Genomic DNA, 17,407 nt, shown 5'->3' with positions numbered 1-17,407 from the left:
TTGCAAGGTCTACATTTATTTTTTCCCAGTCGATCCTCTTATTGTTAAAATTGAATTGATTGAATATTCATTCTCGCTTGTTGGGTCTCTTAGACCTACTACCATTATTTATGCTAGTTTGCACTTCAATGAGCTTATGGTCTGAGTATGAAGTATCTGAGATTGTGATGTCTCTGATTAGTTCATCATTGTTTGTGAACTAATGATGAAATAGAAAACAAGTCTAGAAAACTAGAAAACAACAAAAACACACTAGAAAACAAGTCTAGTGTGTTTTCGTTCCTAGTTGGTTCTGTAATCTGTTGATTGAGCGAGAATTTGTCACAGAATCTCAAAAGTTCTCTGACCTGTGGTTGGTTATTTCCCGGGTCATTCCCTGCTATGATATTTGTGTTTGCCATTCTCCATCTTAGACTCTGTAAATTGAGATCTCCAAGGAAGATTAACACTTTTGCTGGCCTGGCAAGCGACCTGGCACACACTGCAACGAAGGCTGAGCATTGGCCGTGAGCGCACAAACCACACTCAAATGTTTATACAGTGTGACCTCACTCGAACGAGGCGTAGGCGTTATATGAGGCGAGGCCGATTCGTTTCACTACGGAATTCGTTCTACCCGTCAGCCCCAGGCTGTCCCTCCCCTTCATGTGAAAATAACAAAGGTCCTACATCCACTATCAACAAAACAAAAAATCACAGAAAATCTATTTATTATGTATTTATCATTTTGAACATGGCACATGATAGAACAATCAATTGTAAACAATTCCATATTAAAATCCAAACTATGTGACTGTTATTGGTGGCAGCAAATATGATGTATTGGCCAGGATTTCCATAAGCCAACTGTATCAGTCTACATAAATATTCATAAACAATTCATTTATTATGAAGTCTTCATTTTCACTATGGTATTTGATAGAACAATCACTTACAAACAATTTGGATTAAAAATTCTACATATATGAGCATTATTGAATCCAAAAAAGCAAAATCACATAATTTTCTCAACAAACTGAAGAGGAGGGGTGGTTGGCGGGCCGCCGGTGGTAGGGGAAGGAGGGTCAGGGCCGGCCGCTGGTAGTCAGGTGCGGGAGGGGAGGGGAGGGGGGGTTGTAGCATGTTGGCGGTATAGGAGTGAGGGGGGGAGGGTGGCAGCCAGACTGACAGGCCTTGGGCCAGACCAGGCCTCAGGCCAGGCCTCAGACCAGACCTCAGACCAGACCTCAGACCAGACCTCAGACCAGGCCTTGAACCCAGACCTCGACGAAACTCGACCCAATGTTGACTGCATAGAGGCTAGCCGCCTCCTAACCCCTCCCTCCCCCCCAATACATCCCCTCACCACTGACCCCACACTTTATTATGGATTCTTCACTTTGACTACGGAATATGGTAGAGTGATGCATTACAAGCCAATGAAATGGTAAAATTTTCTCTCCTAATTTTGTCAAAAGCAGCAAGTGAGCTTAGTATCGAGGCAGGCACGTGCTGCAGCAGTCAGCTGGCGTCTCTACTCACCCTCCTTCTCTGACGCCTTTCCACCACCTAATACATCCTCTCACCACTGACACCACAATTTATTATAAATTGTTCATTTTGACTATGGAATATGATAGAGCTTTGTGTTGCAAACAACTGAAATGGTAACATTTTCTCAGCTAATTTGGTGAAAAGCAGACAGTGAGTGAACTATCGAGGTGGAGCATGGAGGCGCCAGCCACGTAATTACCTAAGTGTAATTACCTAAGTGTAGTTACAGGATGAGAGCTACGCTCGTGGTGTCCCGTCTCCCCAGCACTCTTTGTCATATAATGCTTTGAAACCACTGACGGTTTTGGCCTCCACCACCTTCTCACCTAACTTGTTCCAACCGTCTACCACTCTGTTTACAAAAGTGAATTTTCGTATATTTCTCCGGCAGCTTTGTTTCGTTAGTTTAAATCTATGACCTCTTGTTCTTGAAGTGCCGAGTCTCAGGAATTCTTCCCTATCAATTTTATCTATTCCTGTTACTATTTTGAACGTAGTGATCATATCGCCTCTTTTATCTTCTAGTTTTTGCATATTTAATGCCTCTAATCTCTCCTCGTCCTCCTTGTCCTTCAGTTCTGGGAGCCACTTAGTGGCATGTCGTTGCACCTTTTCCAGTTTGTTGATGTGCTTCTTAAGATATGGGCACCATACAACCGCTGCATATTCCAGCTTTGGTCTAATAAAAGTCGTGAACAATTTCTTTAGTATTTCTCCACCCATGTATTTAAAAGCAATTCTAAGGTTAGAAAGTGTAGCATAGGCTCCTCGCACAATGTTCTTAATGTGGTCCTCAGGTGACATTTTTCTATCTAAAACCACCCCTAGATCCTTTTCTTTATCAGAATTCTTTAAAGATTTCTCACATAATTTATAGGTTGTGTGGGGTCTATGTTCTCCAATTCCACATTCCATAACATGGCATTTATTCACATTAAATTCCATTTGCCAAGTGTTGCTCCATATACTTATTTTGTCCAGGTCTTCTTGAAGGGCATGACAATCATCTAAGTTTCTTATCTTCCCTATTATCTTAGCATCATCAGCAAACATGTTCATGTAATTGTGTATTCCCACTGGCAGATCGTTTATGTAGACAATGAACATTACCAGTGCATGAACTGAACCCTGAGGTACTCCACTCGTGACATTCCTCCAATCCGATACCTTGCCTCTGATTACGGCCCTCATTTTTCTGTCAGTTAGGAAATTTTTCATCCATGTTAGTAGCTTACCTGTCACTCCTCCAATATGTTCCAGTTTCCAGAAATAACCTCTTATGGGGAACTCTGTTGAAAGCCTTTTTTAGGTCCAGATAGATGCAGTCAACCCAACCATCTCTTTCCTGTAAAATCTCTGTGGCTCGATCATAAAAACTGAGCAAGTTCGTTACACAGGATCTTCCAGGTCGAAAACCATACTGTCTGATATTATGTCGTTTTCCTCCAAGTGTTCTACCCCATTTAGTTTTAATTATTTTTTCCAATATTTTGACTATTACACTTGTCAATGATACAGGTCTAAAATTAAGGAGGTCTTCCCTGTTTCCACTTTTGTAGATTGGAACTATGTTAGCCTTTTTCCACACATCAGCTACAGCTCCTGTACACAGGGATGCCTGAAAAATCAGTTGAAGTGGAATGCTGAGCTCAGGTGCACATTCTCTCAGAACCCATGGTGAAACTCCATCTGGACCAACTGCTTTGTTCTTACTTAGCTCCTTGAGCATTTTTTCCACTTCGTCTCTAGACACCTCTATGTGCTCTATGTTGTTCTCTGGAATTCTTATTGTATCTGGTTCCCTAAAGATTTCATTTTGTACAAACACACTTTGGAACTTTTCGTTTAGTGTTTCACACATTTCCTTTTCATCTTCCGTGAATCTATTTCCCATTTTCAACCTCTGAATATTATACTTTACCTGCAATTTGTTGTTTATGAATTTATAGAATAGACCTGGTTCTGTTTTACATTATTCTGCAATCCCTTTTTCAAAATTTCTTTCTGCCTCTCTCCTCACTGCCGTGTAGTTGTTTCTCGCATCTTTGTATCGCTGGTATGTTAGGGGGTTCGGCCTCTTCCTGTATTGATTCCATTTTTGTGTCTTTTGGTCTCTAGCCCTCTCGCAATTTCTATTGAACCAATCCTGTTTCCTAGTTCTGCATCTCTGTTTTGGTATAAATTTTTTTGTGCCTTTATCATATATTTCACAAAACTTGACGTGTTGCCATTTACATGATAACTCGAGCCAGAGCTCTCCACTGACACCACCTGCCTCCCCTGACACCACTGTTACTCCATCTTCCCTGACAACTTCCACCACTGACACAACCAGCCTCCCCTGACACCACTATTACTCCAGCTTCCCTGACAACTTACACCACTGACAACCTGCCTTCCATGAGAATAACTTACACCACCTGCCCCCCCTAACAATAAACCCTAACTACTAACACCACTTGCCCCCCCTGACAACAACTCTCACCAATGACCCTTGATACCATTTTATCATCCTTCAACCATTTATCCCTAGAAACAATGGGTAAGCATAATAAAACACTGTATAACTGTTTACACTTTGGCGAATCATAGATGAAGACAGCCACCTCCGACGCTCGGTCTCGGTGACAGCTTGGATGAACAATCCTCGCTTAATCAAACATTTGCATTTTCCACTGAACATTTAGTACCTAATTCAATTTGTTCGGATCTTCTGGGAATTCGCTAGAACGGGCTTCGTTAGTGAGGATGAACTGTACTCTTCTCAGCTTTCTAACCACAATTTTCATGCTACGTCATTCATTTTGCTATCAAACTGTTCACAATATATAGGGGCACATTTAAAACCAATCCCATAATATTCGGACAATAAATGGGATTTTTAAAAATGCATTATTTGATGATGGCATTACCTTCATCAGGGACTCAGCGTGTTTTGGTTTTATGATGTCGATACCCTCATCAGGCCGCGAAACCCCTGATATTATTAGTTGGTTTTTGTTAACCCTTGGGCTGCTCTCTTGCGATTTTAGCCTGCAACACGTCTTATAAAAGTGTTCATTTGTGTTCCCTGATCATGGGAAAAATAGAAAATAATTTGTGACATATTTTGACCACAATAGGGTGAGGAAGTCTGGCAAACGTGAGGCGTTGACAGAGTAATCATCGGAGGCGGTCAGCTCCACCTGAGCTGTCAGGCGGGAGTTGCCACAAAAATATTATTACTTAATTATTTCAATGTCTTTGATTTTTTTTTTTTTTTTTTTTCGAGTAATATTATTCAATAGTGTGTAGTGTGATATATTTATATAATAAAATGTGATCCATCGCTATACTCAAAAAGTATTGTGAGCATATTAGTGATTCAATTACAGTGCATCCTCACTCTAACGAACCCTACTCTAAAGCATTCCCGGATAATCCGAACAAATTGCATTTGGCGCTAAATGTTCAGTAGAACATACAAAAATTCATTTGTGTTGTTCCACTGATGGTGATGACCTAGGCCGGTATGGCAGGGCTGTGAGAGCTGTGTACTGTACATACTCTCCACATCGTTCACTTCAATATCCGTATCACTAGTAGCAGACACCTGTCTTAGGTCTTTTTCCAGATTTGAGTTATCAAAATCCCTGGCATGCTCATCTTCAAGGAATATGCCCTGTATTTCAACATCAGAGAGTGTTTTCTCAAAAACATGGCCAACTAGAGACTGGGAGCTCAATATGGATACATACAAAATGGTTGCTACCTTGAATATGAGCCTGCCCACAACCGTGGGGAATGCTGGGAATTTTTTTCAAGCTGGCAAACACCTCAGGAATCCATCTTGTACCCAAGTTTTGAACCCTACAATATACCTACGAGTGCCTTAACCACTGTGATGCGCCGAGTTTATTGTGACATTCCCCGTGCACATGAAATCAAGTGTTCCCAAAAAATGTTTTTTTTTAACCCTGAACATGTCTATGTAAAAATAAATACAAAATTCCACTTACTTTGGCTGTGGGGACGTGGACAAGGTGCGCTGTGATGTCATCATGGCTGGTCGCCCGTACCAGAAACTCCCAGAAACAAGCGTGCAGGCCATTCAAGCATTGTGAGTTGCCACAAATATATTTTTAATTATTTGTTCTAAGTATTTCCAATGCGGTTTTATTAGTTTTTTTATTGTATATGATGCCTATTTTTGTTATTTACAATATGCATACAACAGAACGTTCATAATGTTCCATGGAACTGTGATACTGTGTGTCAGTAATATATCCACAATGTTTATTGTTGCAATATTACTTGCTAAAAATTCACTAAGATATATATGGGATATATATCTAAGCGATATATGGGTGTTGAAGTGAACTGTGAACCACGTGACCTTTGAGAGTGTGTGTGTGTGTGTGTATGGGTTTGGGGTGGGGGTGGTGTGTCGGTGGTGGGGGGAGAGGGGGAGGTGTGTCGGTGGTGGGGGGAGAGGGGGAGGTGTGTCGGTGGTGGGGGGAGAGGGGGAGGTGTGTCGGTGGTGGGGGGAGAGGGGGAGGTGTGTCGGTGGTGGGGGGAGAGGGGGAGGTGTGTCGGTGGTGGGGGGAGAGGGGGGGGTGTGTTGGTGGTGGGGGAGGGACCGGCTGACTCCGTAAGCCTAACCACACTCCACAGACCTGTGACCCAGATTTGTTTCTTAAATGTACAGTACATCATCGTATATTTTAGGCAGGATGTGCCTGCAGGCTGGCAGGAAACATCCAGAGGATGTTTGCCAGACGTCTTAATAATCAGTTAGGAACAATTAAGGACTTTTATAAAGCGGATCAGGACTTCACTTATTGATGAGTACAAACTCATTGCAGTCTCCGTGGTGTAGTGGTAAGACACTCGCCTGGCATTCCGCGAGCGCTATGTCATGGGTTCGTATCCTGGCCGGGGAGGATTTACTGGGCGCAATTCCTTAACTGTAGCCTCTGTTTAACGCAACAGTAAAATGTGTACTTGGATGAAAAAACGATTCTTCGCGGCAGGGGATCGTATTCCAGGGACCATAGGATTAAGGACCTGCCCGAAACGCTACGCGTACTAGTGGCTGTACAAGAATGTAACAACTCTTGTATATATCTCAAAAAAAAAAAAAAAAAAAAAAAAAAAAAAAAAAAAAAAAAAAAAAAAAAAACACGGTCGCATTTACGCCATGAACCTGACGATTTTTTTCCCTAGAGTTTTTTTCATAAATTTTTCGGAAAAATTTCTTTTTACATTTCTAGTTTATTTTTCCCCTCTATTTCTCGTATACGAACTTACATGTTAACCGACGGGTCTCGTCCCCAAGGGGTTCGGAAACCAAGTGGTGCTCTGTACCAGGTACAGATAGATTTTCGCTGTTTCTTTGTTCTATGTGCTTGCAAATAACACACTCACGTACACCCTTGGCTTTAGTACTTGTAAGTGGTATGTAGCCAAGCTCATAATGCGTAAGGTAGTCTTGAAAATATCGCTTTGTAAGGTCCCTGACTGGAAGATTCAGTCATTTATAGCAAGTGTCAGTCAATCTAGAAGAGATTCAGCCATTCTGGAAGAGATTCAGCTAATCTTGAAAATATCTATGGAAAACACCACCATGGAAACTGCTAACACTGTTCATCTATGCTACTTGTATCAGATGCATCATCACTGAACCCAGAAAACGATTCATCTATGTATCACCTATATAAATTGGAGATGGCATAAGTGGGCATGGGTGGCGTTCACAGCTACAACTGGATACGCTCGCTGTATCATCCTAATAGGTGCGGTATCACTTGCATCCGACCTTTGTGTTAGGTCCTTATTGCGCCTAGCTTCATCAATATCATGACCCTTATGTTCTTCAAGCTATAAGGTCTGAATTTCACCGACAGAGAGCGATCTTTCAACACTGCGTCGGACAGGTGTTTGGGAGCCAGAGGCGCGTGCACCACCCCATGGTTACTCACTCAATACTAACCCAGCCAGCAGCCCTAGGGCATTCTGGGAATTTTTTTTCAAAGGAAGTTGCCTCTCACTGGAGGTCCCAAGAGTTCATTTTGTATCCAACCTACCGCGAGCGTGTTTTGACCGTGTACGAAAAAAAAAACTTTTGTCGGTGGGGACAGTTATTGGCAAAAAACATTTGTCGTTTGGCACAGTGCAGTGGTTAAGGTGTTATGTGCACCCCTTGATCGAGCGAAATTAGGCACTAATGCATTTCAGAGGGTTAATATACTCAACAAAACTGGTTAATAATACCATGACTAATACAATCAACATCACTGGGTAATGCCAATATGATGAATACACTCACCATCACTGGGTGATGAAAACACCAAGATTAACTCTTGTGTGGCTCCAGGCTATTTAGCATTTGTCACCCACAGGCGCATACTACAGGCGTTAAGCAGCACATGGTCAAAGGAGGAGCTAGATAGTAAACGAGAAGGTCTTATAACAATAACGAGAGAGATCATAGCGAGAGCGGATAACGATAGTTCACGACTGTTTATAGTCGGCGACTTCAACTTGAAATCCATAGACTGGGAAGCATGTGAAGCTAAAACAGAAGATTTCTGGACCTGTAAATTTGTAGACCTCATCCTGGAAACATTCTTGTATCAACATGTTAAACAAGCTACGAGGATGAGGGAAGGGGACGTCCTCTCCATACTAGATTTGATATTTACCAGGAAGGAGGAAGAATTATTTGACATTCAGTACCTTCCTCCCTTGGGTAAAAGTGACCATGTCTTTTTGGGAATAAAGTATGCAATGCGTTATAATCTGGAAGAAAATATGACGGTCGATGCAAATGAAAGACCTGACTTTAGGAGAGGACATTATGGCAACCTTAGAAAAATTTTTAGTGAGTATAATTGGACAGACTTGTTGCTAGGCAAGGAAGTGAATGAGATGTATGTCAGGTTTTGTGAAATATATGATAAAGGCACAAAAAAATTTATACCAAAACAGAGAAGCAGAACTAGGAAACAGGATTGGTTCAACAGAAAGTGCGAGAGGGCCAGAGACCAAAAGACACAAAAATGGAATCAATACAGGAAGAGGCCGAACCCCCAAACATACCAGCGATACAAAGATGCGAGAAACAACTACACGGCAGTGAGGAGAGGGGCAGAAAGAAATTTTAAAAAAGGGATTGCAGACAATTGCAAAACAGAACCAGGTCTGTTCTATAAATTCATAAACAACAAATTGCAGGTAAAGGATAATATTCAGAGGTTGAAAATGGGAAATAGATTCACGGAAAATGAAAAGGAAATGTGTGAAACACTAAACGAAAAGTTCCAAAGTGTGTTTGTACAAAATGAAATCTTCAGGGAACCAGATACAATAAGAATTCCAGAGAACAACATAGAGCACATAGAGGTGTCCAGAGACGAAGTAGAAAAAATGCTCAAGGAGCTAAATAAGAACAAAGCAGTTGGTCCAGATGGAGTTTCACCATGGGTTCTAAGAGAATGTGCACCTGAGCTCAGCATTCCTCTTCAACTGATTTTTCAGGCATCCCTGTATACAGGAGTTGTAGCTGATGTGTGGAAAAAGGCTAACATAGTTCCAATCTACAAAAGTGGAAGCAGGGAAGACCCCCTTAATTATAGACCGGTATCATTGACAAGTGTAATAGTCAAAATATTGGAAAAAATAATTAAAACTAAATGGGTAGAACACCTGGAGAGAAATGATATAATATCAGACAGACAGTATGGTTTTCGATCTGGAAGATCCTGTGTATCGAATTTATTCAGTTTCTATGAAGCAGCAACAGAGATATTACAGGAAAGAGATGGTTGGGTTGACTGTATCTATCTGGACCTAAAAAAGGCTTTCGATAGAGTTCCACATAGGAGGTTGTTCTGGAAACTGGAAAATATTGGAGGAGTGACAGGTACGCTTCTAACATGGATGAAAAATTTTCTGACTGATAGAAAAATGAAGGCTGTGATCAGAGACAATGTATCGGACCGGAGAAATGTCACAAGTGGAGTACCACAGGGTTCAGTTCTTGCACCAGTGATGTTTATTGTCTACATAAATGATCTACCAGTTGGTATACAGAATTATATGAACATGTTTGCTGATGATGCTAAGATAATAGGAAGGATAAGAAACTTAGATGATTGTCATGCCCTTCAAGAAGACCTGGACAAAATAAGTACATGGAGCGCCACTTGGCAAATGGAATTTAATGTTAATAAATGCCATGTTATGGAATGTGGAATAGGAGAACATAGACCCCACACAACCTATATATTATGTGAGAAATCTTTAAAGAATTCTGATAAAGAAAGAGATCTAGGGGTGGTTCTAGATAGAAAACTATTACCTAAGGACCACATAAAGAATATTGTGCGAGGAGCCTATGCCACGCTTTCTAACTTCAGAATTGCTTTTAAATACATGGATGGCGATATACTAAAGAAATTGTTCACGACTTTTGTTAGGCCAAAGCTAGAATATGCAGCAGTTGTGTGGTGCCCATATCTTAAGAAGCACATCAGCAAACTGGAAAAGGTGCAAAGACATGCTACTAAGTGGCTCCCAGAACTGAAGGGCAAGAGCTACAAGGAGAGGTTAGAGGCATTAAATATGCCAAAACTAGAAGACAGAAGAAAAAGAGGTGATATGATCACTACATACAAAATAGTAACAGGAATTGATAAAATCGATAGGGAAGATTTCTTGAGACCTGGAACGTTAAGAACAAGAGGTCATAGATTTAAACTAGCTAAACACAGATGCCGAAGAAATATAAGAAAATTCACTTTCGCAAACAGAGTGGTAGACGGTTGGAACAAGTTAGGGGAGAAGGTGGTGGAGGCCAAGACCGTCAGCAGTTTCAAAGCGTTATATGACAAAGAGTGCTGGGAAGACGGGACACCACGAGCGTAGCTCTCATCCAGTAACTACACTTAGGTAATTACACTTAGGTAATTACCAAAAAAAAAAAATTATTTTTCTTCCTAACCTGTTAAGTCATGTTCCCTGGCCACGAGAAAAAAAAATTCAATTGAACTTACCGACGACGTAATTGAACCGACAAGATGAACGATGACGTCACACCCTGCAAGATCGCTCATGCACGGTGCGTCCCAGAGGCGTCGCGCGCTCTTCAAGCAGGCAGAGTTGCCATGAATTTATTTTCGCATCATTATTTACAGTGTCTAGGCCTATTTTATTAGCAATATTAGTCACAAATTGTGTTGCACATAATGTTACATCACAGTCATTGTCAATAAATGTTACATACTGTACATTGAGTATACACATGTGCACACAAATGTTTTCCATTACGTCATTATATTATGTAATCACAATGTTCATTATTATATGTACTGTAGGTAATAATATCTTTGTGGCAACTCCCATCTGTCAGCGCGGGTGAAGCTGACCGGGTCTGACGACCACTCTGTCAACGCCCACTTTTTGCCAGACTTCCTCGGTCAATTGCGCCCAAAGTATGTCACCTACGATTTTTTTTTACTTTTTCCGTGCTCAGGGGACACAAATTAATTAACATGTTTAGAAGACGAAAAAAAAATTTTGAATTTTTTTTTTCTTGCACACAGGGTTGCAAATGTCCCAAGGACCCCTGAGCAGTGTAAGGGTTAACGGCCTCTTTTATACCGATCTGCCGGTAATAACGACCGGTTTGGGAGATCGGTATCTGGAGCCTCTTATACCATACTGGTGGTCGATATTACCGACGGTTGGTATTGGGTTTGTTTTGGCATCGGCAGCCCCTCATATGGCAACCAGGCCACCGACCTCGATCCTCCAGAGTGGTATATTAAATCTTAACTTTCTTTTAAAATGATTCAGTTTTATGAAGAAAATTATAAATTATTATTACTAAAATATTTCAAAACAATTGTTATTAAGCAAAATTCTTTGTTTTCTTATTAAATACCTTTTATAGTATAGGCAATAGGTATTTTTTTTCCCAGGGACCTAGAATGTAATGCGCCTGGCCAAGTGACCGCTTTGTTTACTGTGAACTCGCGCGGCTGAGAGCAATGTCTCAGAATATTAGCCAAAGAAAATCAGATTCAGACAAAAGTAGATAAATTCGTGATTTCAACGGTTTATGAAAGCACCCACTGGGAATTCAACAAGTAATGCAGCATCTGCTGGCAACGAGTGCCCTACAAGCTATGCTGCATCCGCTGATGCTGAATTCCCATCGACAAGCCGTGCAGCCTCCAGCGGCAACGAATGCTCTGCAAGCTATGCTGCCCCCGCCGATGCTGAATTCCCATCGACAAGTCCTGCAGCCTCTGCTGGCAAAGAATGCTCTGCAAGCTATGCTGCACCCGCCGATGCTGAATTCCCATCGACAAGTCATGTAGCCTCCTCTAACGATATAAAATATGATTGAAAGGCATATAAATTAGTGTAAAAAGTGTTGATAGAGTACAGTATTGTAAGTGTTAATGACTATTTAAGCCTTGACAAAAAGATACTGTACAGTGTAAATATACAGTAGAAATAATTTTCAATAGTGAATTAGAATTAGAACTCAGGTGAATTAGTAGTAAGGCTAGCTGTTGTGTGAAGTGAATGCCTGAAAATAAGTGTTCATACTGTATGTACCCTGTATATAGTACTGAACAATATAAAACAAGCGCTGCAGAGGATGACATAATCTTCACAGCTTCGTCATTTTTAGCTTCATTAAAAGTAAGTCAATTTACCAATTTTATTATAGTATTACAACATAGTTTTTTCAACAAAAGCTACATATTAATCTCTGCAAATGTATATTCTAGCATTAGCAGAGAAAAGGTGAGCTCAAAATATTTCGTCTTGGCTAGCTCTCAGTGACAAGGCTCGATCACCATTGTTATGGCCTGGCCGCCACAGCCTGTGTCATAACATTAAAAATACATTACCTGCACTGTTCAGGGTAAAACAAAACACATCTCTAAAATTTTATTGAGAAAATATTAACAATCACTGATTGATACATGAAATATTTCACAATACAAAGAAATGAACTAATTTTTTCCCACCCATCTGGACTTGATCAGACCATGTTCACACATCATCCATGCAGCAGCCACCAGCTGGCTTAATCGTTGGTGTGGCACTAAATTGGAATGCAATTACACAATGAACTTTATTTAATTTTAGTTATATAGTATAAAATATATCCTACCTGAATGTTACTTGAAAAATTACCCGACCCGACTTAACTTCGGAAATAACGGAGCTCCGGAAATAACGACCAGGGTACAGCCCCATATAGGTCGTTAAATTGAGTGGATACTGTACACACACGCACGCACTATGTACAGGTTTTTGCACTATTATTGCACATTTAGAATTCTTGGAGAGAGTGGTAGTCGTTGAAGCAGTCGACAGCACACAATGGCACTGCGCACGCTTCACACCATGTTTGCACCACTTTACGTTTCTGTACTCTCCTTTTTGTTGTTTTACATACTAGGCATTCACGTTGGCCTATTGCACGCTTTCCAGCTGGTGGCAAATGTTTTAGTCTGAGTTGCTGAAAGGCCTCCATGTGAGCAGGCCTGGGTGTTGCAGCATGCTGCAACACTGGGTTCATGATTGGTCTTTGCATGCCAGGGACATCTTTACCAAACTTTGCTAATAACTGTGTTGCAAGTGTAAAAGCAAACGCACGGAAACTAGGTTTACGTCCAGTTTTCACCAGATACATATTATAGCAGGTCAACATGCTCATGTCAACATGATGGAAAAACACTTTTTTCGTCCATTTCAATGTTTTCCGCACACACTTGATAGTGCCAACCATCATGTTAGCCTTATCAATCAAACGCATGTTGATATTATAGTCAAGAACACAATCTGGCTTATATACTGGTTCTTTCGTTACACAGTTCACCTTGCCACTGTTCACCATTGTACCCTCATGAATGGTTGTCAGCATGTTCACTTCTCTCTTGTCTTTCCACCGAACTGAGAGTATTTGATCACAGTTCCGTAACTGGCACTCACCAACTGCAAGTCTACTGTCAAACACTGGCATTTCCCTCCTTCGTGCCTTTACTGTGCCAACCAATACAGTTCTATTTTCAACCAAAAACTTAGTTAGCAATGGACTTGTATAGTAATTATCTGTGTATAAGATGTGGCCCTTGTTCATCCATGGCGCCATCAGTGACTTCACCACACTACCCGAGAAACCATGTTCATCGTTACCGGGAATGTCTACATCGCTAGCTGAATACAGAATCATGTGTAACATGTATCCTGTTTCACAGTCACACAGTACAAAGAATTTCAATCCAAATCTGTTTCGTTTGGAGGGAATATACTGCTTGAATGAAACATATCCTTTGAAAAGCACAAAGGATTCGTCAATCACCAGCTTCTGTGCTGGTACGTAAAAATCTCTGAACTTATCAATCACTTCATTCATATAGTGCATCACTCGCCAAAGTCTATCATCCTCTGTCCGATCCTCATTACTTGCAAAATGCAGACACCTGAGGAGTATCTGAAACCTATCTCGAGATATATATTTCCCTAAGAAAGGTGTTGAAATAGTCAGATCTTTGCTCCAGTAATCTGTGATAGCGTGTTTGACACAGTGCTTCATCAACATACATATTGCTAAAAACACATACATTTCACCTACATTGGTGGTTTTCCAATGTTGCAATCGTGAAAATTCTGTTATCCCTCTTCTAATGAGATGAGCCGCATGAAGGTTCGTTTGGTGTACAATATATTCCATGAGCGGCTCATCATAGAATGCTGTAAAATAAAATAGGATATGAGTGTAAAATTCACTCATATCCTCTCCATTATCAGGGAAAAGCTCGGTAATCCCATCTTTATTGTCAAAGGCAGGAATTCGAGGAATAAAACCAGCACCCTCACTCCACACTAGTACACCTGGTGTCCTGCAAGACGCAACAGGGGCACGACGGCGAGGAAGTGATGTACACAGTGGACCAGGAGCTGAAGCCCGTCTACGCACAGTACGGCCGCTACGTGCACATAAGGTGGAAGCACGTGAACATCACCACACTACACAGTACCCCATAAAAGGTTGATGCATAAGCTGGAGAAACAGGCAGGAGTAACTGGTAGGGCGCTCCAGTGGATAAGGGAGTACCTAAACAATAGGAAGCAGAGAGTTACAGTGAGGGGTGAGACCTCAGACTGGCGTGAAGTCACCAGTGGAGTCCCACAGGGCTCTGTACTTGGACCTATCCTGTTTCTGATATACGTAAATGATCTCCCAGAGGGTATACACTCATTCCTCTCAATGTTTGCTGACGACGCCAAAATTATGAGAAGGATTAAGACAGAGGAGGACAGCTTGAGGCTTCAAGAAGACCTGGACAAGCTGCAGGAATGGTCGAACAAATGGATGTTAGAGTTTAACCCAACCAAATGTAATGTAATGAAGATAGGGGTAGGAAGCAGGAGACCAGATACAAGGTACCATTTGGGAGATGAAATACTTCAAGAGTCAGAGAGAGAGAAAGACCAGGGGGTTGATATCACACCAGACCTGTCCCCTGAAGCTCATATCAAGAGGATAACATCAGCAGCATATGCCAGGTTGGCTAACATAAGAACGGCCTTTAGAAACTTGTGTAAGGAATCTTTCAGAACATTATATACCACTTATGTCAGACCAATCCTGGAGTATGCGGCTCCAGCATGGAGTCCATATCTAGTCAAGCATAAGACTAAAATGGAAAAGGTTCAAAGGTTTGCCACCAGACTAGTACCCGAGCTGAGAGGTATGAGCTACAAGGAGAGACTACGGGAATTAAACCTCACTTCGTTCGAAGACAGAAGAGTTAGGGGGGGACATGGTCACCACATTCAAGATTCTCAAGGGAATCGACAGGGTTGATAAAGACAGGCTGTTTAACACAAGGGGCACACGCACTAGGGGACACAGGTGGACACTGAGTGCCCAAATGAGCCACAGATATATTAGAAAGAACTTTTTTAGTGTCAGAGTGGTTGACAAATGGAATGCATTAGGAAGTGATGTGGTGGAGGCTGACTCCATACACAGTTTCAAGTGTAGATATGATAGAGCCCAATAGGCTCAGGAACCTGTACACCTGTTGATTGACAGTTGAGAGGCGGGACCAAAGAGCCAGTGCTCAACCCCCGCAAGCACAACTAGGTGAGTACAACTAGGTGAGTACACTACCCGAGAACATCACCATCACTACACTACTCTTGGTGCCTCATGTTGTTCCATGCGGTGGCGCTTGGCTGGGCGAGACGCTGCTGACGCGACAAATTCTCGCCCAGTAACACCACTGGTACTGGCACCAGGCTCGGTAACACTATGTTCTGATTCCACTTCACTAAAACCAGAAAAAGAGTCACTTTCCTCTGACTCATCACCGAAAATATCCTCAGATTCTAAATAAGCACATGAACTGTGTGGTCGAGGGTGAATTGGAGTAGACACTGGGCGAGGCGGCATGGGTGAGCATATAGGCCTCGCCATGGGAGGCGGCTGTATCTCATTTTCACTGTCAGTGCTACTATCATCGGTCAATTGTGTGTAGTCTTTATCAATATCAGTTATCAAAATCACTTTCCTCACCATCAGAAAATAATTCACTGGTTATTTGCTCTTGGGCGAGTGATTGCGTGGTGCGCGCCCGGGAAGTGTTCGGCCGTGCGCTCGACATGGTGGCTGCTGGGTAACTGATGCCTCCCTCACGATGGTAGCATGAGCTGGATTTTTTTTACAAAATGGCGTCTGTTTACTATAGCCCCTAAGCAGCGTATGGGAGCCCGCTCTACCCCGCGGGGCCTTTTAAATCTTGCGCGGTACTCCAATGCATCATATGATGTAAAGCGCAAGTTACTGCAAGTCACTCAACCCATCATATGATGTGTTGTGCACTTAAAGGGTTAATACGCTCAGCATCACTAGTTAATGACAACATAATAAATATACTTACCATCACTAGTTAATGACAATATCATGATACACACACACACACACACACTGGTAGTACAGTAAGAATAAAATTGTCCTTACCATCATTAATGGGCAGAAGTTGTGTTTGCTATCGTCCTGGGTAGCCGAGCAGAGATGGAAGCAGTATTACCTATTAAGGCAAAATAAAACAAATTTAAGGTTTCTATGACTAAATTTTTCCCACCAAAACATAGTAAATTTTTTGAAAAATTTAATAATTTTTTTTAGGTATTGTGCTTTGAACAAAAGTAAGGAGGGTAGGCAGGAGTAAGGGGGGTGGGCCGGAGTAAGGAGGGTGGGCAGGAGTAAGGGGGGTGGGCCGGAGTAAGGAGGGTGGGCAGGAGTAAGGGGGGTGGGCAGGAGTAAGGAGGGTGGGCAGGAGTAAGGGGGGTGGGCCGGAGTAAGGAGGGTGGGCAGGAGTAAGGGGGTGGGCCAGAGTAAGGAGGGTGGGCAGGAGTAAAGAGGGTGGGCAGGAGTAAGGAGGGTGGGCAGGAGTAAGGGGGGTGGGCCGGAGTAAGGAGGGTGGGCAGGAGTAAGGAGGGTGGGCAGGAGTAAGGAGGGTGGGCAGGAGTAAGGAGGGTAGGCAGGAGTAAGGGGGGTGGGCCGGAGTAAGGAGGGTGGGCAGGAGTAAGGAGGGTGGGCAGGAGTAAGGAGGGTGGGCAGGAGTAAGGAGGGTGGGCAGGAGTAAGGGGGGTGGGCCGGAGTAAGGAGGGTGGGCAGGAGTAAGGAGGGTGGGCAGGAGTAAGGAGGGTGGGCAGGAGTAAGGAGGGTGGGCAGGAGTAAGGAGGGTGGGCAGGAGTAAGGAGGGTGGGCAGGAGTAAGGGGGGTGGGCCGGAGTAAGGAGGGTGGGCAGGAGTAAGGAGGGTGGGCAGGAGTAAGGAGGGTGGGCAGGAGTAAGGG

The 17,407-nt window shown here is 42.5% G+C and overlaps 1 protein-coding gene across 1 annotated transcript in view; it reads right to left on the bottom strand.

Annotated features, from left to right (window-relative positions):
- Positions 1–16,631, bottom strand: part of LOC138372257 (tripartite motif-containing protein 59-like) — a 30,733-nt gene extending 14,102 nt beyond the window's left edge. Inside the window, exon 1 of the mRNA XM_069337539.1 lies at positions 16,568–16,631. Within this exon, the coding sequence (XP_069193640.1) occupies positions 16,568–16,573 (6 nt within the window). The 5' untranslated portion in view covers positions 16,574–16,631. The remainder of the gene's footprint in view (positions 1–16,567) is intronic.
- Between the last annotated feature and the right edge of the window lie 776 nt (positions 16,632–17,407).

This window comes from Procambarus clarkii, chromosome 38 (genome assembly GCF_040958095.1).
Source record: "Procambarus clarkii isolate CNS0578487 chromosome 38, FALCON_Pclarkii_2.0, whole genome shotgun sequence".
Classification (NCBI taxonomy): Eukaryota; Metazoa; Arthropoda; class Malacostraca; order Decapoda; family Cambaridae; genus Procambarus; species Procambarus clarkii.
This window is presented reverse-complemented; position numbering and strand designations above follow the sequence as displayed.